The sequence below is a fragment of the Gekko japonicus genome, unplaced genomic scaffold, assembly GCF_001447785.1.
Source record: "Gekko japonicus isolate JY-2015 unplaced genomic scaffold, Gekko_japonicus_V1.1 scaffold7, whole genome shotgun sequence".
Lineage (NCBI taxonomy): Eukaryota > Metazoa > Chordata > Lepidosauria > Squamata > Gekkonidae > Gekko > Gekko japonicus.
Genome location: NW_015159711.1, coordinates 2,746,391 through 2,772,876, shown reverse-complemented (window position 1 = coordinate 2,772,876; position 26,486 = coordinate 2,746,391). Strand labels below are relative to the sequence as shown.

Below are 26,486 nucleotides of genomic sequence, written 5' to 3'. Positions count from 1 at the left end.
TGCATGTGCCATAAACACTGCGTCTACTCATACTGGGATTCAAGTTAGCAAGTAATAAACTGTTTTAGTTTCCTTCTTTCTTTCCCCCTTAAAAAGAATCCCTGTTGTTCTTAGGAACTGGATGTCTTGTCAGTTACAACCCCGTCTCCTAAGAGCAGGGCATGTGGAGCAAGGGAAGCACTTGGATCGTCTGTCTGCAAAACCATGAACACCCCCCTGATGCCTCCCCTGCCCCGATGCCACACCATCAAGATTGAATAATCATCACCTTCAGATTCAGAGGCCTCCTTTTGAGATCTCTGGGTCAAATAATTTTCCAGTGAGCCATCAGAGTTATTTTTAGGATAGTTTAAATTGTTTTTGGCTTGACAGCATTGGCAAGGGCTGTTGCAAAATAAACTGGATTTACAATTTTTTTTTTTTTAAAAAAAGCAGCAGCCCTGAATGTATTACATCAAGGGTCTGAATGGAGCCAAAGATTTCAGCTAAGCCTGCAGTTCTGTTCATAGCTTCCCTATTTTATTGTACTTACAGGCAGTAGTGTCAAGGTGAGTCTTATCTTCTCTCAGAATTAGATGGGGGGGGGGAACGACACTTATTTTGTGGTCCTGATCCTGAAAAACCACTCCTTTTGAACAAAGCGACCTTGCGTTCATTAACAGTGTTTCAAGTCTTGTCTGGATGGTTTTGTGGCCTTTATGAGCACAGCCAAGAGTTTTCATCTTGGTGTAATAATTTCTGGTGTGAATTTAAATTTTCTTGAAGAGGAGCCAAGGATATAAACAAGCAGTGGGTTATGCACAGTGGAAAGTTTTGAAGGAAATGGGTGAGCAGCAAGGGAAAGTTGAGTCTAAAATAAACGTGCAGCTCTTGTACCCAGAGCAGATGAGTTTTGCAGTCCCGGATTTCTAAAGAGCCAGAATTCCCCCCCCCCCCCCAAGCTGCATTTGTTTTGGCATCGTTTTCAACTTCAAATATGCCAAATGAGAGAATAAAATTAGATTTGCAGTCATCCCACTGGGCTGCTGGTTCCTGACCAATGGTTCTCTTGTTCTTCATTACATTGTCCCTTGTAAATTAGGACAGCTGACTGTGGTTTCCACTGCCACTGGCGCAAAAGGGAGGGGTATCGATTTGCAATGATACTACTGCTAGGAAGATCTCTGGCTCCGAACAAATGCTTTCAAGTGACTCTGAACAATGTTTCCAAGTGACATAAGCACTGGCAAAAAATATGATGGGATGCTGCATAAGGAATCGTTGCAGAACGACTGGGTGATGTGGAATGTTACATTTCAAAGCTGCAAGCCTGGAGCCTTGAATGCAGCAAAAGTTGTCTTTGAGTTAAAGGAGTGGTTTCCGTCTGCCATTAGTAATGAGCGCAGACTGTGATCCTGACCTCACTTAATTGGCGGTGGTTTCCATTGAAGGCACTGGGATTTCTTGCGTGTTAAACATACTCAGAATTGCAGTCTTAGTCTCTGTAGGGTCAGTTGCTAGGGATGTATTCACACCCGCACAAATGTCCTGCTGGCAAGGTGCTGGCAGGATCTCTCTGTGAGAATTGAAATTGATAAGAGTATTAATTAGTATTATTTCTGTTTAGTCTTTTTACCCCGTGTTTTTTCCTTTTTACAACAGTGTCGTTTGTTGAAGGCCTTGTCAGGGGATCTTAAGCAGACGCTTCTCCAGCTCCCACCTTGGACAAATGGATAGGTTGGGTAAAGCTCAGTATAACGGTTCTACCCAATGTGGGAGACAGAGAAGTTTCTGCTTAAGATCCCCCGAGAAAGCTTTTAGGGAAACACGTTGGGATCTCAAAGGTCGAATACGCTGCTGTACCTTTTTCCTCCTACCTGCTGGTGTGGCCTTATTGTCTTCCTGTTTGTTCAAGGCACCAGCTTTTGAAAAGGTTAGTCTGAGAATTTTTGTACGGTTGCAACTTAAGACAAGGACAGGAGCCAGTGTTGGAATCCAGGCTAACGAAAAGTTCCTTTAGGGCTATGTAGTGAATGGTTTTTGCTCAGGATCTGACTGATTATGGGGTGGGGGGGCATGGCTTGATTGCACAATCTAGAACTATTTTCTCTGCAAGAACCTTATGGCAGCATACATCTTCGCTACCGTTTTCTGCAAAGTGCTGCACTGCACTCTTAATGCAATGGCCTGTTGTGGGGCAGATGAACCTTTTCCCGTTTTTTACATAGTGTTAAAGAAAGTATCTCTTCCAAGCCATGCTGCTGTGTTTAAGACCTTGGGAGAAATGAGCCCGACTGCTCTGTGCGCTAAGTGCTGCAGCCACAGAAAGGGCAGCAGCTTGTATGTATAGGGGTCGGGTCCTGGCTGCCTTTCTTTTCTCCCTGGAAGTTCTGCGAAGCTGAGAGAATAAATACGAGTGACAGACATTTTGAGCCAAAGTTGCTGTTGAAAGAGAAATGACATTGCTGGACAGTGGCCTCCTCCTTCCCCGTTGGTGGGGTGACTTGAGTCACGCTTCCTGAACCTGCTGGGGGGCAAATTGCCTGTTATCTGGTTCCTGTCCCCTTCATGCTCTTATGTTCTTTACCCTTTTTTCGTCTTCTTGCTGTTCTTCAGGTGTGAACTGACTCAACATGAGTGGCCTTGGGAACAACCCGACGGACCCAGCTAACCCGGATTCCCAAAAAAGGAAGGGGTCACCATGCGAAGGTTTAGTCCAGAGGTATGTATGGTTTTGCAGCTTTGTTCCTTCCGGGTGTGTGGGGAGGGGGTGTTGTTGTTTTGTCCTTCCAACGCTCTCATTCTGCACAAGCAGATGGGAGCAGATTTCATCCACTCAAATAAGTTCACACTTCCCACCAGGGTTTGGCTCTGTGTGTTTTGAGTAGCTACTGTGGAAGATGGAAACATAACTCCCCATCTGCTGCTCTGATTCCTGGGGAGCAACTGGTGGTTGCTTGCTGAAACTGTTTTAATTTATTTATCCATTCAGGCTTTTAACTCAGGCCATTATCTAGGGCTGCTCAGATTACAAAGCCAAAAACACATCCGCGCGCACACGCACCAATTACATATAATGCTTACATCACATCCTAAAGTCTCAGTGCTAATTAAAACCTTAGAGGTGGCTGTTTTCCCTAGGATTTTGGCATTCACCTTTTTTCATTAAGTGGTAATAATTTTGCTTCCAACATAGATGGGTAGTGGAAGTCTCTTAAAGCTCATTTCACCCAAGAACCAGATTTTAACTGGGGCTCTTAGTCGATTAGATAAATCATGTAAACATCTTTGGATCAAAAAGGTATGTAGCCAATATGATATAGTGGTTAGAGCGTCAGAATAGGATCTAGGAGACCCAGGGAATTTTTTGGGGAATTTTAACTGAGTAATAAAACATATTTTTACCTGATTTTGCACTATCGGCCTTGGCCTTATTTTTAATCTCAAAATCCCCTTTCTGCCATGGAAAGTTGCTGGGTGACCTTGGGGCAATCACATACTCTCATCCTAACATGCCTCAAAAGTTGGTTGTGAGGATAAAATGGAGGAGGCCAGCATTTCACATGATGTACTCTACATAAGGGTGACAATATACATCCTTGTGGTATTCCTTTTCCTATGCTAAACCAATCAGTTGTTCCTTATCCGGTTCTAATTGTCGCTTCTTGACCTGTATACAGGTTTCTCAGGAGACATGTGAGGTGGTCTGTACTTCTAGCTTGTAGGATCTTGAGCATGACCTTGCTAGCATGTGAAATGAGTGCAATTATGCGATAGTTTGAACATTCCTTGGCATTGCCCTTCTTTGGGATTGGAATGTAAACTGATCTTTTCCAATCCTGTGGCCGCTGTTGCATTTTCCAAATTTGCTGGCATATGGAGTGCAGCACTTTAACAGCATCATCTTTTAAGACTTTGAATAGCTCAGCTGGGGTACCATCACCTTCACTAGTTTTGTTGTTAGTAATGCTTTCTAAGGCCCATTTGACTTCGCACTCCAGGATGTCTGGCTCGAGGTCAGTGATCACACCGTCATGGTTGTCAAGGACATTTAGAACCTTCTTGTATAGTTCTTCTGTGTATTCTTGCCATCTTTTCCTAATCTCTTCTGCTTCTGTTAGGTCCCTACCATTTATCATGGCCAGCTTTGCATGGAATGTTCCCTTGATTTCTCTAGTACTTCCCATTCTTTTGTTTTTCTCTATTACTTTGCAATTCTTCATTCAGGAAGGCCTCTTTATCTTTCCTTGCTGTTCTCTGGAAATCTGCATTCAGTTGGGTAAATCTTTCCTTTTCACCTTCGCCTTTTGCTTTCCTTCTTTTCTCTGCTATTTGTAAAGCCTCATCAGACAGCCAGTTTACTTTCTTGCATTTCTGTTTCTTTGGGATGATTACTGCCTCCTGTACAATGTCATGAACCTCCGTCTATAGTTCTTCAGGCACTCTGTCTATCAAATCTAGTCCCTTAAACCTATTCTTCATCTCCACTGTATATTCATTTGTGATCAAGGACAAACCTGAATGGCCTCGTGGTTTCCCCAACTTTCTTCAGTTTAAGCCTGAATTTTGCAGTTGAGTAGCTCATGATCTGAGCCACAGTCAGCTCCAGGTTTTGTTTTTACTGACTGTATTGAGCTTCTTTGACTGCAAATGATATAATCAATCTGATTTCGATGTTGTCCATCTGGTGATGTCCATGTGTAGCGTCACCTCTTAGGCTGTTGGAAGAGGGTGTTCGCTATGATCAGTGTGTTTTCTTGAAAAAACTCTGTTAGCCTTTGCCTGGTTGGGGCATAGACTTGGATTACTGTGATGTTGCATGGTTTGCCTTGGATTTGAACCGGGATCATTCTGTTGTTTTTGAGATTGAACTCGTGGATGTAATTTCTAGTGGTTGCTAAAAAGGCAAATGCAATTTTGGGCCATATCAACAGAAATATAGTGCCCACATCACATGAAGTAGTGGTACCACTTTACTGTGCTCTGGTTAGACATCACCTAGAGTATTATGTTCAGTTTTGGGCACCACAATTTAAGAAGGATATAGACAAGCTAGATTGTGTCCAGAGGAGAGCAACTAAGATGGTGAGGGGTCTGGAGACCTATGAGGAGAGGTTGGTTGAAGGAGCTGGGTATGTTTAGCCTGGAGAGGAGACGACTGAGAGGTGATATTATAACCATCTTCAAGTACTTGAAGGGCTGTCATATAGAGGATGGTACGGAGTTGTTTTCTATTGCCCCAAAAAGTTGGACCAGAACCAGTGGGTTGAAATTTGGGCTTTTAGGCCTATTCCTTGTTTTTTCTTCAAAGTTTCTTCGTTTTCTTCTTGTTTATTTTTACTAAGTGAAAGGACTTTGTTTCTACAGATTTATTTCCTTTTGGACTCTGTCGTGTGTTCCCACCCGTCTCCTGGCCTATGGCCAAGAGGTGGGGTTTCTTTAAACGGTGCCTTAAGTGCAGCAGCAAGATGGCCCCCCGAGACGGACACTCGCTTTGTCTTTTGTGCCTCGGGGAATCGCACCGAGTGAACTCTTGTGCTCATTGCACTAAGTTTTTGAAGCAGACAAGGAAGAACAGAGCTGCTAGACTTCGCATTGCACTTCTGGAGTTAGCGCTTTCACCGATGTCATCACAGGACACTTCATGACATGCGTCAGTGTCGACTGTTGCCTCGGCATCGACGGCTGTGCTGTCCCCAATATCGACTCCCGTAGATGTCGACTGCCCGATGCTGAAACATCTCAGTCCTTAGCCCAGTGGTGGTGAACCTATGGCACGGGTGCCAGAGGTGGCACTCAGAGCCCTCTCTGTAGGCACGCGTGCCATCGCCCCAGCCAGGCCCAGACCATCATTAAAGTGTCGAAGTCTCTGCCAAATAATTTTAAGTAAATGAAAGCATTTGGGATTGCTTTCCTTACTTTGTTTGGATCATCTTAAGTTAATGTATGAGTTGTTTTTTCTAAAGTAAAACCTCAGTAATTCAGGTTAAATTGTCGTGTTGGCACTTTGCGATAAATAAGTGGGTTTTGGGTCGCAGTTTGGGCACTTGGTCTCTAAAAGGTTCGCCATCACTGCCTTAGCCCATACTCCCTCCAGAAAATGCAGGAAAGGCAAGGATGATCGGCCAGTCAAGCTTAAAAAGCATAAGAAAACTCCCCTTGTGCAATCTCCACTGACCCCCTCAGAGGGCCATGTAATCTAAACTTTTGGGGGCTGCTTCACTTGTCTCTCAGTGCCGACAGCAGCCACAAGGTGTACCTTGGTCACCTTTGCTGCATCCTATCCAGCTCACAGACTCTGAGTACGATATGGACTTGACACAGATCTCCCAGTCTTCCAGTGTCGAAAGTCTGCACTCAGACCGCGGAGCCGATGCGTTTGTCCCTCCTTCACAACTCTGTCCTGATGATCGAGACCGACCATCGGCACCGATCCATCCGCCACCACCGCCCTCCTGGGACCAGTGGCAGTGGCAATACATGTATGGGGTCTATCCATTTACAGGCAGTATGCCATGGTTCCCACCCCAACCAGTGGAGTGGGACCGTCAGTCCACCTCTTCACGCATCTCCTGGTATCGAGATCCTCCTTCGATGCCGGAGTTTGTGAGGCCCCATCTGTTGAGACCAATGGGCAAACCTCCCAAGCCGTCGCACCTGACAGTTCCATAGTTTAAAGAGCCATCGAACCGGATTCCATCAATACCAATGCTACCTATGTCATTTTCCGATCCGTCTGAGCACTCCGCCTCTTCAGACGCCTCATCCCAATCAGGGGATGAAAACCCTGATCCTCCGGTGGAACCTTCGCCGCCTCAACAAGTGGGTGATGATCTTCTAATCTCCCCTTTGGAAGACTTGAAATCCTATGGAGATTTCATCAAGCAGATGGCTAACATGCTCACTCTGTCTACGGTACAGCCCCACCTACTGTGACAGACTCCGTGTTCGATATTGTCCAGATGGACACTTCTACACCGATTGCCTTACCAATGACTTCGACCCTCCTTCAGGTGGCTAAAGTCCCATGGTCTCACCTGGTATCTACACCTGTCTCGAGCCAGAGGGTAGATCATATGTATAAAGTGCAGGAGCAGGGTGCTGAATTTCTGTTTACCCACCCTAAACCTAATTCTATCATAGTCACTTCTTCCTCCAAGGGCAGACGCAGTCATTCCACCCCCTCTGAGAAAGAAGGAAGGAAACTTGATTTGTTTGGAAGGAAATTTTATTCTGCGGGAGCTCTTGGCATCAAGACCTCAAACTATACAGTATGTATGGGGAGATATCAGTTTGCTCTTTGGGAGGAGATGTCTGAATTTATTACAACCCTCTCTGAGGACACTAACCGTCAGGCTCGCAGGATTCAGAAGGAGGGAATGCTTTTGGCTAAGCATCAGCTCAATGCAGAGAAGAAGAAGAAGAAGAAGAAAAAGAAGAAGAAGAAGAAGAAGAAGAAGAGGAGGAGGAGGAGGAGGAGGAGGAGGAAGAGGAGGAGGAAGAGGAAGAGTTTATACCCCGCCCTTCACTTGAGGCTTACAAACTCCTTTCCCTTCCCCTCCCCACAACAGACACCCTGTGAGGTGGGTGGGGCTGAGAGAGCTCTGACACAAACTGCTCTTTTTCAAGGACAGCTGTGCCAGAGCTTGTGACTGACCCAAGGTCACATCAGCAGGTGCGAGTGGGGAATCAAACCCGGTTCTCCCAGATTAGAGTCCGCACACTTAACCACTACACCAAACTGGCATTGGATGTGGCTGCCAAAACCTCAGCAGTTACCCTCCGACATCACGGCTGGATGCGTTCTACTGCCGTACTGCAGGACACCAGGACTCTCATTGAGGACCTTCCATTCAAAGGTGAGGGCCTTTTCGGAGCCACGGCTGATACGATCCTGCAAGACCTAGACAAAAGTATAAAGCGTAGCGGAATCTAGGTGTCATGTCAGCTCCTAAGCTATCCAAAGCGAAATCCTGGAACAATCCATGGTCTCGCAAATCCTCTCTTAAGTCGTCCCCAGAAGCACAGTGGCAATGCTCACCCACCATGTCTTCCTGCCCTTATGGGCACAAACCAAAATTCTCATCCATCTCTCAGTCTAAGGCTAAGACTCCAAAAGCTTCCAAGCAGAGCCTTTGACTCCTGTCGTCCCACCCCTACCCGCCTGTCTCCCTACTTTGCTGCTTGGCAGGGAATAACATCGGACCAGTGGGTACTGTCTGTCATCGAAAAAGGGTACCTCATAGAATTTATCCAGGTACCCGAGGCCCCCAACTTCATAATTACTCCACCATCTAGTACACTGCTGGAAGAAATCCAGAACCTTCTTCAAAAGGACACCATCGAACCAGTCCCGACAGCACAGTGTCAACACGGGTTCTACTGCTGTTATTTTATGGTCCCCCAAAAAGACGGAGGACTCCGTCCTATTATTGACCTCAGGGGACTCAACCAGTTTATCTCCTATTGGAAATTCCGAATGACAACATTACAAAGCATTCTCCCCCTTCTCAACGAGGGTGTCTGGATGGTAGCCTTGGACTTGCAAGATGCATATTTTCATATAACTATCCACCCATCTCACAGGAAGTTTTTGCGTTTTGCAGTCGCGGAAGGCCTTTTTCAGTACAAGGCCCTTCCTTTTGGACTCTCAACAGCGCCCAGAGTCTTCACAAAAATTATTATTGTCATCGCAGCGTACCTCCTTCTCCAGAGTGTTTGCTTGTACCTGGTAGCTGGTTGCTGGTAGCAAGCTCCAGAGAGACTCTGCTCAACCATATCGATTTAACACTGGTCACCTTAGACGCGTTGGGCCTGAGGGTGAACCTGAAAAAGTCAATGCTCCTTCCTTCCTTGAGAGTCCAGTTTATTGGAGCAAGATAAACAGGTTGCTTACCTGTAACTGATGATCTTCGAGTGGTCATCTGTGCATTCACACCACCTGCCCTCCTTCCCCTCTGCTTTCGGTCCTCTCCTTTTTATTACTCTGAGACTGATGGCAGCGGTCAGAAGGAACTGGCGGGATTGTCGTGCCCCTCCCTTGGTCATGCGCAGTGGGGCCAGCACGTGACTGGGGAGCGGGCGTGAAAATCCCTTTCGCTTTCAAGAGGAACCGATCAAGGTCGGCACAGGCGCACTATATCCCAGAGGTGTGAATGCACAGATGACCACTCAAAGATCATCAGTTACAGGTAAGCACGTTTTTTTTATTGGGGTACTTCTTTACCTCAAGCCCATTTAACATATTGGGGTAAAAAACATACACCATGAGTTCATTAAAAGAAAACAAATCCAGGGAACCTTTTTAAATACTCTGAAGAGATACAGCCCTTCATGACAACCCAATGATAACTCTTACTGATAACCAGAATAGGTAGTTTACCCCAGAGAGGGATATTTGTGTGATAGAAAAATACAAAATACCCAACGATAAAGTTGGAAACTGGTAATTTTGATTTTTTTCTGTTCACATTCATGAAAGTTTGTTAGTTGTCTAATAACTTAGGTTCAAAGCGTGGGTGGGGGTTTTCAAATAAAACAATAGCTTTGTAAAGGAACTATAAAAGTACAAATTCTTTGGTATACTAAAAAGGAGGCAAAAGAAACATTCTGCCTCATGTCAAAGTCAGTTTTCAAGCTGTGAACGTTTTAGTACGGTGAAACACAATGATAGCTGCCACACTTTTGTTTTTGTGAGAATTTTTCTTGGGGTAGAAATAATATCCCGTATGCAATATGTATAAGATATTTTTATTTTTTATTTATTTATTTATTTTTAGATATATATCCCGCCCTTCCAAACGGCTCAGGGCGGCTAACATACGGCTAAAGCCGGATTAAATAGATAAAATACAGGATTGTTAAGCATAGTGTGTCCCTGCAATAATGAAATTTTAGGTTGCCAGCTGGTATTTGGGAAGTTAGCAGTATAATTTCTATAGTTCTGTGGGGCAGTTACTTGATGCCAGTGCCTGGTGCCCCACTCCATATGCACACCCGTTCTTTCACTCATTGTTCAGAATCAATAAAAATGTTCAAGGGGTTTTGCCATTATGCACTTGTTCATGCCTGTAACTGTTGTGGACTGCTTACGTGTCAGGTAATACAGGAGCATGAAATAGAGGGAAGGGAAGGAAACGGTGGCCATTAGCACATATTTTGCTGTTGCCATATGTCTGTTAATGTTTCACTTTTGTGCTTACATGTAGCTTATTCAGTGCACAGGAAACTATTTTACTCTGTACCACTGTGCTGGAGTGCTTATGGGAAAAAATTAAATTGTGCAGACAAAATTATGGGAGAAGAAATGTGCATGATCTGTGTGCTAATTCCAGAATTATTACAGGAATTCTCCATGCAGAATGAATGAAGGCATTGTGAAATTCATGGCAGAGCAAAACCAGGGAACAGTAATGGAGCAGAATGGAGAGAATCAACATACACTTCCTTAGAAGAGGCATTCTGCTTCTTACAGAAGAGGGAATACCTCTTTTATGATGGCTAGAATGTCTGTGTATTTAAAAAAAAAACAGTATGTTCTTCAGAACTATTTTTTATGCATAGTTGTTTAATTAATTGTTTAATTAAACTATCAAATAAAATGTATGTGACTAATTAGCCATTTTTAATCAGTTATCAGCTGCTGTTTTATATTTTGGCCTGCTTGTATACCTTTCTCCCCCTGCACTAAATCCTATAAAGTTTGAAAAATGGTTGATAATGGCATTTGGCACAGTAGAAAGAGTAACCTACTGAAGTCATGCCCGATGATACTTTTATGTAAGGAAAATTGGCCTTCCCTCGCCTACGTTTGACTGTTGCCATAGCGACAGGGGCATTGAGTTGTGAGTGTGTGCGGGCTTTTAAATCCTGAAATGAATTCCATGCACAAGTTGATCTGCTGCTTTGTTTCTTTTGATTTTGCTGCCATCAGAAGATTTGCACTGCTCTCCTGCCTTTTGATAATAATAGAAAATCTACCCACCTAAGGGCTTTCCCTAAATTTTAAAGAGGAGATCCCCTCCCCCCGCAGTGTTTTGGCCTTAGCCTTGCTTTCTCTTATCAGGAAGTGCCAAGAAACTGAGGAGGTGGCTTGCTGTAGAATATACTTACACTACTGTTTGGTGCTTTTAATTACCACCCAAGTATTATTCGTCTAGATACAGCCTCTAGGGCCAGACTGCAGAGTAATGTACAACCTTCAAAGGACGGCGTTTTTAAAAGAATTATAGAGGGGATGTCTATGTTAGTCTGCTGCATCCGAAACGAAATCTTGTGGCACCTTAAAGACAAAATGAATTTTGTCAACCTGAGCTGACTTTGTCACCTTCAAGAAAGAAAGAAAGAAAGAAAGAAAGAAAGAAAGAAAGAAAGAAAGAAAGAAAGAAAGAAAGATTCTCAAACAATAACCAGGTGTTGCACTGGGGGAACAGGGTAGACTTGCTATTGTTTGGGCTGCATTTTTTTATTTTTATTTTTTGGTAACAGGATAAGAGCTTTAGTTGCTTGACCAGGATAGAAGTGGTGTAAATGGGATAGTGGGACTGAAAAGCTATGTCTTTCATCTATTGGTGATGTCACCCGCACTATCCAATAACGGCCCTGAAAATTAGCAGCCACATAGCACTCACTATTGATAAACTGACAAGGGTGGATATTGCATTTTAGCCAGCAACAAAATTATTATAGCTGTGAAGATGGATGATTTCTCTCTCTCTCTCTCCCACCCTGCCATTCTGAGGCCTTAAGGAAAGGCCTCTGGATCCCACTGAGCAACTAACTGTAGCAGTCTTTGCACTAGGAAGAAAAACAGCCTGGAAAGGCATTACAAGAACACTATGCAAAGTGCAAGAAATGAGTAATGAAAGCCAAATAGAAGCTGCTCACTCTTCATCTACATAGTTGTGTGGCATACTGCATGTTTCTTAGACTTGCTTATAAAGCGATTGCTTTAGCAGCTTTTGCAAACAGATTGATTGCCCTTTTTTAATTCACTTCTGCCTTTTAGCTTATTAACTCAGTTTCTTGGCATGCTGCCGTCACAATTTCTTCCTGCTGGTCATTTGCCAATTTATTTTTGCCTTTACCGGCATCTTTATAATTTGGTCAACTATGTGGTTGCTTTGTGTTAATAATTGTCAAATTGACCATGGGGTGGTAAGGTGCAAAAAGAACCACCCAGTCTTTTGAGAGAGATTCGATTGCATGTTCCTGTGCTGCAGCCACAATGTACTAGATCTCAGTCAACATAAGAATTACCAACGAAGTCTCATGCACAAAGATAGCAGGATCTATTAATAAATACTTGGTAAATAAGCAATAATGTGAAAATGTCTCTGGTACAAAAAGATTATTTGCTGCTAATAATATGATATCGACATAAATATGAGCATTATTTTTAGAGTATATGAACTATATGTACCCAGAATTCTTCTAAAGATTGTTCTTCATGTTCATGCTTAAGCCCATATAAAACAAGTTGCTGACCAGCATTGATCAATGCTCTATGCAGTGACTGGATAATTGAGCTGCTACGTGTGGATTCTTTGCAAGATGCTGTTTATATTCTCAGGCTTAGTATCAACGGATGGTATATTTGTACCACATAATCCATAAGAACACTGAAAGTGCAACCCTGATCCAAAAACAAAAGTCATGTAATAGCTTTTATTAAGACCAAACAAGATAATACAAGCCAGACAGCATAGATATATCCTACATAAATAAATAAATACAACAGTGTGGAACAGCATAGATATATCCTTCATAAATAAATAATACAACAGTGTGCAAGCTTTCAAGTTCTCCATAACTATTTATCTGGCTGAATATTTTTAACGGGAAGTAGAGAAGAAAATAAATTTTCTCAGACCATGATCTTGAGGTATCTTTATCAGAAGAATGCTTTGCTAACTGCAGTGAGCACAGTTCCAGGTGGTCAGCTGTGTTGGTCTGAAGCACTAGAACAAATTTAGAGTCCAGTGGCACCTTTAAGACCAACAAAGGTTTATTCAGATGCTGTTAAGTTACCTCCACGCCTGAGAGGAGACAAATGGTGATCCTCGGTTTACTTCCCACAATTCAGAAAAGATGCCTTTTCACATTTATCTTCTATTTTGACGTATTTATTACTTTGCTGTCCTTTCCCCCCTTAATTAAATCAAAACAACTGCTGACCTTATAACCTTAGCTTCTTATTTAGTTTTGACTGCATATCTTAAAGCATCGGCATCATGTTACATGTTAATTTGCTGTTCAGCATCTGTCTGTAGGCTTGAACTCTACCTTCAGCTCCAATGTATTTGAAAAAGTGTGCATGCGCACAAAAGCAGTAACTGGTGATTGGTTTTCTATAACAGCAATGAGAAACGGCGCAGGGAGCAAGAGAACAAGTACCTAGAAGAACTGGCAGAACTGCTTTCAGCCAACATTGGAGAGATTGACAGCCTAAGCGTCAAACCTGACAAATGCAAGATTCTGAAAAAAACCGTTGACCAGATTCAGCAGATGAAGAGACTTGAGCAAGGTAAGTCAACAAAGTCCTTTGTTTTTTCATTGGTATCTGCTGTATTTGGGTGGACAACTGTGTGATGTTCAAGAGAGGAATTGAGTTCTGAGGCATGCATTTGAGCCTTCCCTCTCCCCCATACACACCAGCCAGAATGGATGTGAATGCCCTGTAGCAGAGGACCCTCACTGATGCACACTGGACTTGTCAGGATGAATACTTCATCATCTTAACCTGTTTTATGAGGGGATCTTAGGAATTTCAGTTGCTTTTTTTCTAATTGTAGTTCCTTGTGTTTAAGGAAGGGATCAGAGATATCCCATCCCTTTTATATCCCATCAGCCGCCCTGAGCCCGTTCACGGGGAGGGCGGGGTATAAATGCAATAAAATAAATAAATAATAAATAAAATAATCCCAGTGTTTAATTTGTACTCCTGTCCATGGATCCTCACATACAGCAGTAGATTGCACTCTGCAGTGCACGCAAATCTCTACATGCAAACCCTTGAGAGGTATTGCCTCAATGGACGATGTACAGGATAATACACACAACAAAGCCTTGCTTTACTTTCTTAAAGCAAAATGTCTTGGGGGTGTGGGAGCAATTTTGACTAGAAAGAGGGAGTGGTGCTTAACTCTTTCCTCATCTGCCAGTTATCACTGTCAGCTGCTTTCTCCTGGTAAGACTCTAGAAATGTAAATACCTTTTGGAACTTGGCAAGAGGGGGAAATGATTTGAACCAAGAACACTGCTAGGAGTTAAAGCAATAAGTACCCTTCCTACTCAAATACCCCACCACTGATTAATTGCTCAAAATAGCTCCCTCCCCAAACTACTTTTCTTTACAAAAGCCAATGTTTAGATACTAGTTTTTTTCCTCCTGCCCAAATGGCAGGATTCCGGCTTTCCCTTCTTGTTGTTTTTCTTAGTCTATCAGTAATGGTAGCAGGGAAAGGTCTCTAAGGATAGAACTAAATGTTACAGGAGAAATGCAGGGCTAGAAGGGATTGCCTCCTCCCATGTTGAACTTGTCCATTTCTAAGACAAGATTCTGAAAACATGTTCTGGTAGAGGGCCATTTGTGTGGTGGTATCCCAGCTGTGCGTATCCTCCCCAGATACATTCATATAGTGCAGCTTTATTGCCTTATAGGTATCAAGTTAAAGCAATTTTATTTTTCTGAGCATTTGGTTGGTGGTGATGGGATTCTGGTGTTCCTTCCCTTTGCATATAAGAGTGTGATATGCAATAAAAATTACACAAAATTACACAGGGGTCAAGTAGCATCTTAAAGAGTGACAAGATTTATTTCAGCATTAGGTTTTGCGAGTGAGGGCTCCCTTCTTTTGAAGTTTGAGTCCAGTGGCACCTTGAAGACCAACAAAGTTTGGTCTTGCACACAAAAGCTTATACCGTGAATAAAACTTTGTTGGTCTTCAAGGTGCCACTAGACTCAAACTTTGCTCTGCTGCCTCAGACCAACATGGCTTATCCAACTGAATCTATTTGCATGGGTAGGCAATTCATAGTTCTGTGGTAATGTTCTGTTATGGTGTGCAGTGTAGCACTCTGGCTTTCTGTTGTATTTTGAAAGGGAAATTGCCTGTGTTTTTGTATGTTGTGACAGCATAGCTCTTGCAGAAGTGTTCTTGGGAGTTGAATTTTTTGTGTGCCCGGCATGGACCTGTCTTTTGAATACTGGAATTGCATTTACTTTTGTTTCTCCCATGGTTGCATCTGATACCCACTAACAGTAACTGCTTAACAGTATTTCACCTGTGTACCGCACTGCCTTCTCACTTGTGCTGGGGGGTTTTGCCCTTTTTTGTAAACTGAGGAAGTGTCAGGGGAGAGGTTGCTCTCTGTGTGAAAGAAATTCTGCCCAACTCTGGGTAATATTGTACATGGTTCTTAGATGCAGACTTAAAGCTTTAGAGAAAAATCTAAAATGTAAAGTGTGAAGGGTAATAAAGACGCATCTTGGAAAATGTATGTTACTGTGGTACATTCCTTTCTGCGTGCCCCTGTTGAGTTTACCTTTGTGTGATGTGTAAAATGACCCTCTGTACAGAACAATAGAAGTAGCTATATCCCTATAATTGTTTCTGATTTCCGTTTAAGGACTGAACTAGAGGTGATGGTGGAAGACCCATGGATGGAACTCCCATGGACTTTTTCTAGATTCAAAAAACAGTACAGGGAAGAGGATTGGGACTGGGATTTAGTGCCTCTGGTGGGAAGTTAACCTGTTCCCTTGTGTTGCCCAGGGCAGATTTCACCCCCACCTGACCTCCAAGAATAGGGTTATCAGCCATAACTTTATGTTGCACAGAATCCTTTTTGAGGAAAGAGGGGGAAAGGCTAGGACTGGCATCAGGGGAGAGAGCAACTGGGATATCTGAATGGAATGAATCTGTCAATAAATTTAACCAGCTTTTGTCTTCAGCACTTGAATTTCTTTGCTTTCACAGTTGTTCCAGGGAGAGCTCTGCCCCTCTTGTTTCTCCTCCCCCCCTCCTGTGGCTAAATTGTTAGCAGTTGGGAGCATGAGAAATTGTTGCTTGCCATTGGCTTAAGGCTTGCCCCGAAGTCCCTCTGTACTCAGAAGAGAGACGAGGGTGCTTGCATTTCTCCCTAAATAGAATGCTTGCCTGGTGGCATCAGCAGCCCTTTCAAAAGACAAAATGTGGGGCGTGTAACTTGTCAGTTTGCCAGGAGACAAAGGCTGTGCTTAGCATCCCAAGGAAATTTTCTATGCTGGTGGAGGCAGCCCTTTTATCAAGAATGAGAGAGAGTGGAGAGGTTCATGATAATAAGGTTCCTTTTCCAAGAGTCGCCCAAAATATATTTCCTGCATCTTTGATCTGTAACTGCCTCCTTGTAAGCTGCCCTGAGCTCGCGTAGCAGGGAGGGCGTTGTATAAATTGAACTTATAAATATAAATAAATAAATATAACTGATGTGTTCACGTGTTAACATGCTCTCAGTGTGTCCTATCATGAATGTCACCTGGATGTACCTACTATGCTCATCATAAAGAACTGCTTTCAACTGTAGATACCCCTTTAAGACTGAATGTTGGTAGCATGTCTGCTTTACTTTAAGAATTAAATAGCCTAATTGTCCTAGGGATAATGATTGAAAATGCAAGGGCTGTGTGATGGACTACGTTTAAAATGTTTTTTTCTAATGCAGCAAAATCAGAGAAGGGAGGTAAATAGTTAACTTTGCTCTAGAATGCTGAGTTTGAGTTGCAGGCTGCTGCTGTTCTCTGATTGGCCAGCGCCACCTGAGGGAAATATAAAATCAGCTGTGTGCTGAGGAAAGAGAGGGTTCCTTTTGAGCTCAGCCACAGTTACTGTTCAGTAAAGTAAAAGAGCCAGTTTGATGTAGTGGTTAGGAGCACAGACTCTAATCTGGGAGAGCCAGGTTTGAATCCCCACTCCTCTACTTGCAGCTGCTGGTGTGACCTTGGGTCAGTTACAAGTTCTTTCAGAGATGTTCTCTCACAAGCAGTTCTCAACTCTCAGCCCCACCTACCTCCAAAGGGTGTCTGTTGTGGGGAGGGGAAGGGAAAGGAGATTGTAAGCCACTCTGAGACTCACTCAAGTAGTGAAGGGTTGGGTATAAATCCAATCTCCTCCTCCTCCTTTTCTTAAGGGGGTGGATATCTGAAGTGTCTGACTAAAAAGTCTGTCAGACAGGTTCACCTTTTGAGTAAAGGGAGAGACTCCTGGTCCTAGCTGTGTTAAACATAACCTGAGAAAGAATTCCATCTAAGAATTCAGAGTCTAGTGTCAGCCAAAGCTGAAGTATGTTTTCACACAGATGCCAAGAACTAGAGTTTGAGATTTTGGCAAAGAGTGACTGGGTAGCAGGCTGAAGCTCCCAGTCAGGCCAAAAGGATCAGGATAAAATTTTCAGGGAAGAAATATAAGTCCTGTCCAGTTATACAGGGAATTGGCACTGAGGCAGTCCCTGTTCTATAGTGAAGGGAAACTGCTATAGACTACTCAGGGGAAAGAAGACACATCGTGATTTAAGAAAAGGGGAAAGAATTTAATACACTAAAAGAGTGACCTTTCCAGAAAACCTGAACAGTTATGAAACGATGTGCAAAAACATTGTAACTGAAACCAAAATACTTAGTCAACCATCTTTCACCTATAAGAGCCAAGAGTTTGTAAAAATAGGCTGGTTCAACACCATCTTGCCTGAACTGAAAAATATGTTGTTTTACCAGCGTTTACCTCAGCCTTTCCAATTCCTGACTACCCATACCATCCATGTCTATTAAATAAAATCTTTATTATTGTTCACTGTACACAGTCTCCAGTGCCATTTCAAGGGCTCTAAAAAAGAGGGCTCCTGTTTTCTTCTGACAAGTTCCTGGGCTGGGCAAAAGCCAAATCAGATTCTGTCACATGGTGGGACATTCAGATTTATAAAGCCGCAAATATTATCATGCTACTGGGAGCCAGCTCAGTACCTGAAGGGAAGTAAGAGTTTTGATGGGAAAAATCTGCCTCACAGTGAAGAAGAAGCAAGGGTCCACCATAGGCTGCATTCCATATTGCAAGCTTAAGTTATACAATACAATACAAAAAGCCTTTATTGGCATATATCAAATTATCCATACAGACAGTAAGCAGATAAAGAGGTAAGAAGGATAATTTAGATTGGTCTTTTAAATTTAATTAGTCCTTGATTACTAAACTTAAAAATAGGGCTACTTCTTCAGTTACTTCAGGTGACGAGTCTTTAAGAAGATGGTACACCATCAGGGCATCCGAATGGCGTGACAAATTGAATAAAATTTAGTCTAAAAGATTAGAACATATATCAGCATACTAGGCACAATAAAGAAGGATATGGGAAATCAAGTCATCTGATTCTGAATTACAAGCACAGAGTCTTGCAGAGTATGTGATATTATTATATCTGCCATAAGTGACTGCAGACGGAATAGCATTGCACCTAGCAAGCGCAAATTCTGGGCATTTGCGGAGCATAGGGGGCAGATAAATAGGGTGCCAGTCGGCCAGTAATTAAGGGAATTTCAAAATCCAGAGGGGAAGAGTAAACTTAAGTTGTTGTTTTTAGGAATGTAAAAATCCCCAGAAATTTTGAAGCCATGGTTGGGAATGGGGTTTTGTTTGGGGAGGGGGAGAAATTAGGGGTAAATTGAGAATATATGCAACAAGAAGCGGGGACCCACGATACTCTTGGTGGGGGGGGAGAAGCTCCACATGGAGGAGGAAGCAACCACAAGTGAGCCTTCTCCCCTTCCCCCCCCCCAGCACCAATGTCGAGGCCCAGGCCCGCCAATCCTTCTTCCCCACCCCAACAGTGAGGCCCGGGCCCATCAGTTCTCCCTCCCAACCCCTGCTGGCACCGACTGCGAGGCCTGCATGGCTCTCAGCCACTGTGCCCGCCAATCCTTCTCCCCCGCCCCCTTCTCCCGCTCCCCCCGGGCACTGGCGGTGAGGCTTGAGCGGCTCCCAGCTGCTGGGCCCACCGACCCTTCCCCCACCCCCCCCCCGGCACCAGCAGCAAGGCCTGAGTGGCTCCCAGCTGCCAGGCCCGCCGAGCCTTCTCCCATGGCACCAGCGGCAAGTCCTGAGCAGCTCCCAACTGCCGGGCCCGCCGAGCCTCCCCCCCATGGCCAGAGAGTTCTTTGCACATGCGCAGGGAATACTCTTTTATTTTGGGGGGGATTTAAGTATCCTCCGTAAAACTTTTCCGATTTTTCTGCACACCTGGGACTGCCCCAAGTGTGCAGGAAAATCTCCCTATGTGCCCCCGATGTGTGGATTTAGATATATGCACACACGGGGAACCCTCGGCTATTAGTATATAGATACTTTGTTATCAGCCCTAAACTTGCCTGGTTGTTACAGAACAGGATACATTATTTATAACCTAGCTCCGTTTTTTGTTTTTTCCCGTGTTGTAGGTCAAAGATGGGGAATTTTTTTTACAGGTTTTTGGTTTAATTAACTACTAGTAGTAGTAGTGGTGGTGGCGGCGGTGGTGGTAATCTTTATTGCAGCCTTCAAGCCATACAAACACAAAACAATCAATGATTAATAACCTACCAAAAAATCACAATTACAATATTCACAGAGATCCATAGCAATAAATTAAAATTTTAAAAACATAACATTTACACATGGGATATTAATTTAGCTGATATTTTCTCAGGAGAAAACAAAAACTTGGCAACAGAGACTGTAATCCTTTGGTTGACTCCCATCAATAACATTTTTATCTTCCTCTGATCTGAGGTTTAATGGACTAACTTTTAACTTGGGAAAGTTGTGATAGGGAGGCTGGTTTTTTATGTGGTTGCGGGTTATTGCTACCATTCTCTACTGTATCTTGCTTCTTGATAGCTGGGTGGTGATGTATTTTCTATTTATGTAATAGAGGGGTTGGTTTCATTGTTTACTGTGTTTTATAGTTGAATATTTTAATTATGACATATGCTTTTGAGGAGTTTAGTGTATGTGTTAGATGGAAAGACATTTTCTAGCAATATTTACCCAAAACATTCAGAGTCTGGTTTGAAAGGAGCTGACATGCATGTATACTTCAAATGCAGAGGGTCATATGTTCAGTTCCTGGTGTCTCTAGTTAAGAGGATCTCAAAGAAAAGGGCTAAGAAAGACCTCTTGGAGAGATGGTGTTACTCATTCAGATTAAACCATTGGTCAGCTCTAGCCTAGACAGACCAATGGCTCGACTCACTGTTGAGGCAGCTTCATATTTCATTTGTCAAATGGAGGTTGGAGGTCAGTGAGGCACGCGATTTATATGCTTGGCAGTTTCTGAGTCTGGCATCTCTAGTAGGTTGCCAAACCCCTGGCTCCTGCTGCTGCCACCACAGCCAGCAGGAGAAAACTAATCTTAAATAATGGCCATTGGGCAATGACGTGGTATCACTTCTGGGGAAATAATGGAAGTGATGCCCAGTCCTCGATAGGAATTGCATGAAACTCTGGAAAGATTGAAGGTCAAAGAAGACGGGGACGGCAAAGGATGAGATGGTTAGACAGTGTCATAGATGCAACAAACATGAAGTTGAGCAAACTTCAGAGGACGGCAGAAGACCGGAAGGCCTGGCGTGATCTGGTCCATGGGGTCGCGAAGAGTCGGACTCGACTGTGCGACTGAACAACAACAACAACTGTGGTTTAACCATAGGGTTTCCAGTGATTCCTAGAGAGGCATGACATCACTTTGGGGTTTTCCCCAGAAGTGACATGTTGCTGATGGTGTCCCCTCCTATTCACCCCCTGGCCTAATCTCCAGTTAAAAGGGTCTCACATCTTTGAGGAGCTAGTTTTTACAGTTCTTTAAAAATGTTTCTATTAAGTCTTCCCATAGTGTATCAAATTTGATCACAATAAATTCTGCCTTTGCCTCTGTTGTTGCTGTCAGCTACTCTCGCACAGGCCACTAATGTTTGCTTTGGAGCATTCTGGATAAGACTGCAATATCCTATTATATTTTCCTGCTTTCCCCCCACAGCTGTTCAGACTGGGCCAGCCTAAATTATTGGGGCACTGTTAAGTATAGACAAGGCTTTTGCTTTTTAAGGATGGACGGATACGTTCAAGGTTGTTCCAGTTCATTCTGCACAAACTCTTGATGCCGGTTTTGAAAACTGAATAATGCTTCCAACACATGTTGAAGGGATTAAGGATGAAACTTCTCTCCTCTATTCCTGTGTGGGTGTTCATTGTTTCTGAAATAACATTAATGTACCATTTTAGGCTATATATGAGGGAGTCATTGGCATGGACCTCTGTAGCTTGCTATTATATTAGGAATGATAATGCCAAACACAGCATTGACAGAAAGGGGGGGGGGGTTGGCAAGAAAGTTTAGCAAGATCCATTCAGCTGTGATATATCAGATTTCATGCCCAATAGAGATGGAATCTGAAGAGGGTTTTCTAGTAGGTAAGTATTTAAGAGTTTCCTGCTTATTGGCACTCTAGCATTCATTAGTTTTCTTGGCACCACACAGCAAGGCTGAACATTAACTAGGACAAGCACTACTTTACTGCGTAGTTCTCTTTGAGCTTTGCTCTCCATTACCATTTTAACTGCTTCTGCTGACCATATTGTTTGGGGTAGAGGGAAGGAATTATCACTCTTTTCCATTCTGTTTATCTTTGGACCACTGAGCATGAAAAGACAGCAGAGAAAAACTGTCCATTGCAAATACCTCTGTGCTGGAGTCAAAAGACACTGTTTACGCATCCATCTCTGTGCAGGCGTTGTGGTGTTTCTCACTTTCTAGCTTCTTTCTGTTCACAAACAATTTTTGGTCCCCACAGCACAGAATTCGTGAATGCCTGTTTCAGATTACATATTTCACATACCTTCGGGACCGCCTCTCCCAGTATGCCCCTGGAAGAGCACTGCGCTCAGGAAATAAGAACTTCCTAGCGGTCCTTGGCCCAAGAGAAATCTGGCTGTCCTCAACCAGGGCCAGGGCTTTTTTGGCCCTGGCCCCCATCTGGTGGAACTCTCTGCCGAAGATTTCCATGCCCTGCGGGAGTTATTACCTTTCCGCAGGGCATGTAAGGCAGAGATGTCCCACCAGGCGCTTGGTTGAGGACAGCGATGGGGGGAGGACATCTGGCACTCTCATATACTCCCCCATCCCTCGCAGCCCCTCCCCCCAAGGGGGCTAGGGGAGCTGATCTTCCGCCATCTGGTATATATTTCTTGTTTTTATTTATCAATCTGTTTTTAATGGTTTTAATGTTGTTTAATTGTTATTATTCTGTTGTAAGCTACCCTGATCCCTACCTGTAGGGAAGGACGGCCTAGCAAATCTAATTTAATAAATAAATAAATAATTTTCCAACCCCACTCTTGTCAGTGATCTTCTCCTTTGAATATCCGTAGATATATGTGTGAATATATTTCATACTGGAGGGCTGGAGACATTTCTGTGGTATGCTTCCAAAAGCCTGTGTACCATTTATGCCTTTCAAACAATTGTGTCTTTTCAGTCCTCAGCAACTAAAGACATTCCCAAGAATTCTATGATCAGGAAAGGGCTGATGATGGTAGAATGTTGATTGGGGAAGAGTGACAGATGGGAGTTGGGGGTGGGGGCTGAGCTCCACATCTGGCAGTAGTCTGAGTGCCAGATTCTGGAGACAACCAGCAGGTGAATGACATGCCCTCCTTGTGAGCTTCTGAAACCACAGCTCTGTCATATATATCAGTGGACCATGATTTGTAGTTGCATGAATGAGTGAGTGCTTCAGCTTGCGCACTCCCTCCTTTACATCAGCATATATTTAAAGTTAGGATATATCACCTTGTGCTTACTAACATAGAACTTCTTTTTCCACTTGTGGCCCACTCACACCATTTAAAGAGAACTTCCTTTAGCTCTTCACAATCCACCTTGGTTTTCATCATCCTGAGTTGCTGGTATCATCTGCAGACTTGGCCACTATACTACTTACCCCACACATAAAGCTGCCATATACTGAATCTGACCATCGGTACATCAGGGTCAGTATTATCTCCTCAGACTGAGAAGAAGAAGAAGAGATTGGATTTATACCCCATCCTTCACTACCTGAAGGAGTCTCAGAGCGGCTTACAATCTCCTTCCCTTCCTCTCCCCACAACAGACACCCTGTGAGGTAGGTGGGGCTGAGAGAGGTCTTTCGAGAACTGCCCTTGAGAGAACAGCTCTGAAAGAACTTGTAACTGACCCAAGGTCACACCAGCAGCTGCATGTGGAGGAGTAGGGAATCAAGAGAAGAAGAAGAGAAGAGATTGGATTTATACCCCGCCCTTCACTACCCAAAGGTGTCTCAGAGCGGCTTACAAACTCCTTTCCCTTCCCCTCCCCACAACAGACACCCTGTGAGGTGGGTGGGGCTGAGAGAACTCTGACACAAACTGCTCTTTTTCAAGGACAGCTGTGCCAGAGCTTGCGACTGACCCAAGGTCACATCAGCAGGTGCAAGTGGAGGAGTGGGGAATCAAACCCGGTTCTCCCAGATTAGAGTCCACACACTTAACCACTACACCAAACTGGCTCTCTCAAACCCAGTTCTCCCAGATTAGAGTCCGTGCTCCTAACCCCACTATACCAGATTGGCAGCAACCATCCAGACAGAGGTGCTAGAATTGAGTCTCAAAAGCTTCTACCCTGAAAATCGTCTTGGTCTCTAAGGTGTTACTGTACTCAGTTATAGCTGTTCTACTGCAGACCAGCATGGCTACCCTCTGAAAATATCAGGCAGAGGTCTTTCACATCACCGACTGCCTGGTCTTTTTAACTGAACCTGTGACCATCTACATGCCAAGCAAATGCTCTGCCACTGAACCGTGGCCCCTCCCTCCCCCAGTTCCAAATCATTTATGACCAAATTAAATAGTAGCACCAGTCCCCTCTGCTCACTTCTGTCCATTGCAGGAACAGTCCATTCATTCCTGCCCTCTGCCTCCTGTCATTTAACCAATTTTTATTCCATAAGAGGATTTACAGAGCATCCCTGTGGCTGGCTGCTGTTGGAAACAGAATGCTGGACAGAAGCTGTGTTGAACTTGATCTGACCAGCTTGGCAGTTCTTTTAAGGTTTGATCCAGCTGGGAACACTGAAGAAACTGAGCTTAGCAGCATCTTATGTCTACATAATTAAGCCTGGGCCCCCTTATGTAGGAGGGAGCGAAACGGCATAAAGGTTTGGAGGAACAGTGAACAACAGGGGCTGAGAATCATTGATTTGTCACCACAGGTGGCTGAAAGTGCCACCTGCTTAGCTGTATTTTGATTTCTGTGCCTTCATCTGACACTGCCATCTTCTTCCTGGGTGGTTCAAGGAGGGGTAGAATTATACATTTTTTTCCCCTCAATGAATTTTTTTTATTTATTTAAAGTTGAGATTTCAAGATAATGTTATGCCATTAAATGCAGATTTGTGAGCTGTAACATAATTTGTTCATCGGTAGAAAAGTCAAATATTATTGTTCGACCTACGGCTGAAGCTTAGGGCTTTCTTCCTCCCACTCCTCAAGTGCTTAGTGTCCAGGTGCTTCAGAAACCCACAAGGTGTGATGGTGATGATAGGTGACACTGGGCAGTTGAGATTCCGCTAGACAGATAACACAGGAAATCATGATGCTGAATTCACTAGAGCTTGAAAACTCTCTTTTTTCCCAGACAGAAAGAGCCATAACTGTGTTTAGCTATGTTACATATTAATTTTTACTGTGTTCTGTCCTTCCTGTATGGCTTCATCATAAAGAGCTGCAACAGGAATTAACCGTGGCAAGAGAGCCTCATGATCTCTGACTTGCACCCATCTGTACATCTTGACAGTGTCTAGGTGATCATGTTTGTAATCGTCAGATTGAACAGAGGGGTTGGAAAAGTTCTCATCTGGAAGGAAATGTTCTTGCCTGGGTCAGATGTCGAAAAGTGAGACTCCTGTGTATGTGTGTTCTTTTGCAGTTGTGTCTTTGGAAGAATAATGCAGCTATGCCAAGATGATGGCTGCCTGGCTCAGTGGCGTTCACCCATGCTCAGGGGTGGGCAAAAATATTTTAAACTCTTAATTCTGTGGGAGTGTTGATGCACGTTAACAGATGAGATGTGTCTGAGCTGTAATTTGACTCTTCATATGCTCAGAAACATTTAATACTTCCTTTGTATTTGGAAGAAATTCCAAGGTTCAGCCCTGATTTGGATTATGTAGGTATCAGTCCTCCCCTGTTCCCACCATATGGTATTGAGGGTTATGCTGCCTCTGTACATGAAGCCTTCATTTAGCTACCATGGCAGATAGCTGTCAATAGGCATGCCCCTGTGTGGAAATAGGAAAAGGGCCCCCCTGTTTGTTGCTATGGACCTTCCAGTGGATTGGGGAGAAGGTTTTTAAATCAAAAAGAGGCCGACTGAAGTCCCTTCCCTTAGCAAGATTCTTTGGCACAAAGCATGTTAATTGGAGTGCTCTGCAAACAGCAAAGTTGTGGAGCAGCAGGTGGAAATGAGCAATGAATGGAAACAATCCACAGTTAGGCCGCCCCTTGCCAAGTCTTCAGTAGGGGCAGTTCCTCCTGTTGACAGATTTCTAAGTTTGCTTCTCCTGAAGGTTTTAGAGGCCAGCTCTTCCTCCCCATCCCAAAGCATCTGATTTATTTCTGTACCTCAGAATAGCAGGAGGAGGCTGAGAGAACAGAGGAAGTATTCTAAGTCCAACCCGCATGCATACCTATACATCGGTTGAGGCCCTCTCCTCTGCCCCCTCTGCGTTCTGGGCTGCTGTTGTTTAAAGTATCAAGCAAATGGTTTTAGAACGGATTCTCAGAGTTGGAGCCCTTCCAAGGCTAGTAATGTACAGTTGGCAGGACTTGCAGTTTGCGGCTGTGGCAGCAGTCTGAAGTTCATCTGCCAAGACAGCCATAAACGCAGCAAAGGAAGGGGGCCATGCAGTTAATTTTTCAGCACTCTGCCATCCCACAAAGGTTGTGCAATGATTTTGAGCCAGTGCAGCTCTGTGAATGCTGCTTTCCAAGCACTTGTGCCCTGGGAAGAAGGCTGGTTAGAAGAGGAGCAGCTCTTTGGATGTCATAATTTGTTTGGGGGGGGGGGGGGGGGGGGCAAGTGAATGAGTAAAAGGGATTCAAAGCCTGCATCTTGGTGAAAGCCATGTTGACTTACTTTTGACCCCTTCTTATGGGACTTCTGAGAGCCTTGCTGGCCTTTCCAGGTCCTTTTAGTCCAGCTTTCTGTTCACAGTGTTGGTCAATCAGGTTAAACTCCCAAGCAAGCATGAAGGTAGTAGTCATCCCCTGTTCCCAGCATCTGATATTGAGAGCTATGCTACTTCTGTAAGTGGAGGATTCATTTAGCTGTCATGGTTTACAGGTGTTCGTAGCCCCTGTGTGAATAACAAAACTGAAATTTTAAATCTTGTTTACACAACAGTACCATGGCCCGGGGTGACGTTT

The 26,486-nt window shown here is 43.8% G+C and overlaps 1 protein-coding gene across 5 annotated transcripts in view; it reads left to right on the top strand.

Annotated features, from left to right (window-relative positions):
- NCOA1 (nuclear receptor coactivator 1) overlaps window positions 1-26,486 on the top strand; it is a 250,618-nt gene that overhangs the window by 123,183 nt on the left and 100,949 nt on the right. For all 5 annotated transcript variants that reach the window (XM_015405923.1, XM_015406078.1, XM_015406150.1 and 2 more), the window contains exons 2-3: window positions 2,596-2,701; window positions 13,338-13,504. In XM_015405923.1, the coding sequence (XP_015261409.1) occupies window positions 2,613-2,701; window positions 13,338-13,504 (256 nt within the window). In that variant the 5' untranslated portion in view covers window positions 2,596-2,612. The remainder of the gene's footprint in view (window positions 1-2,595; window positions 2,702-13,337; window positions 13,505-26,486) is intronic.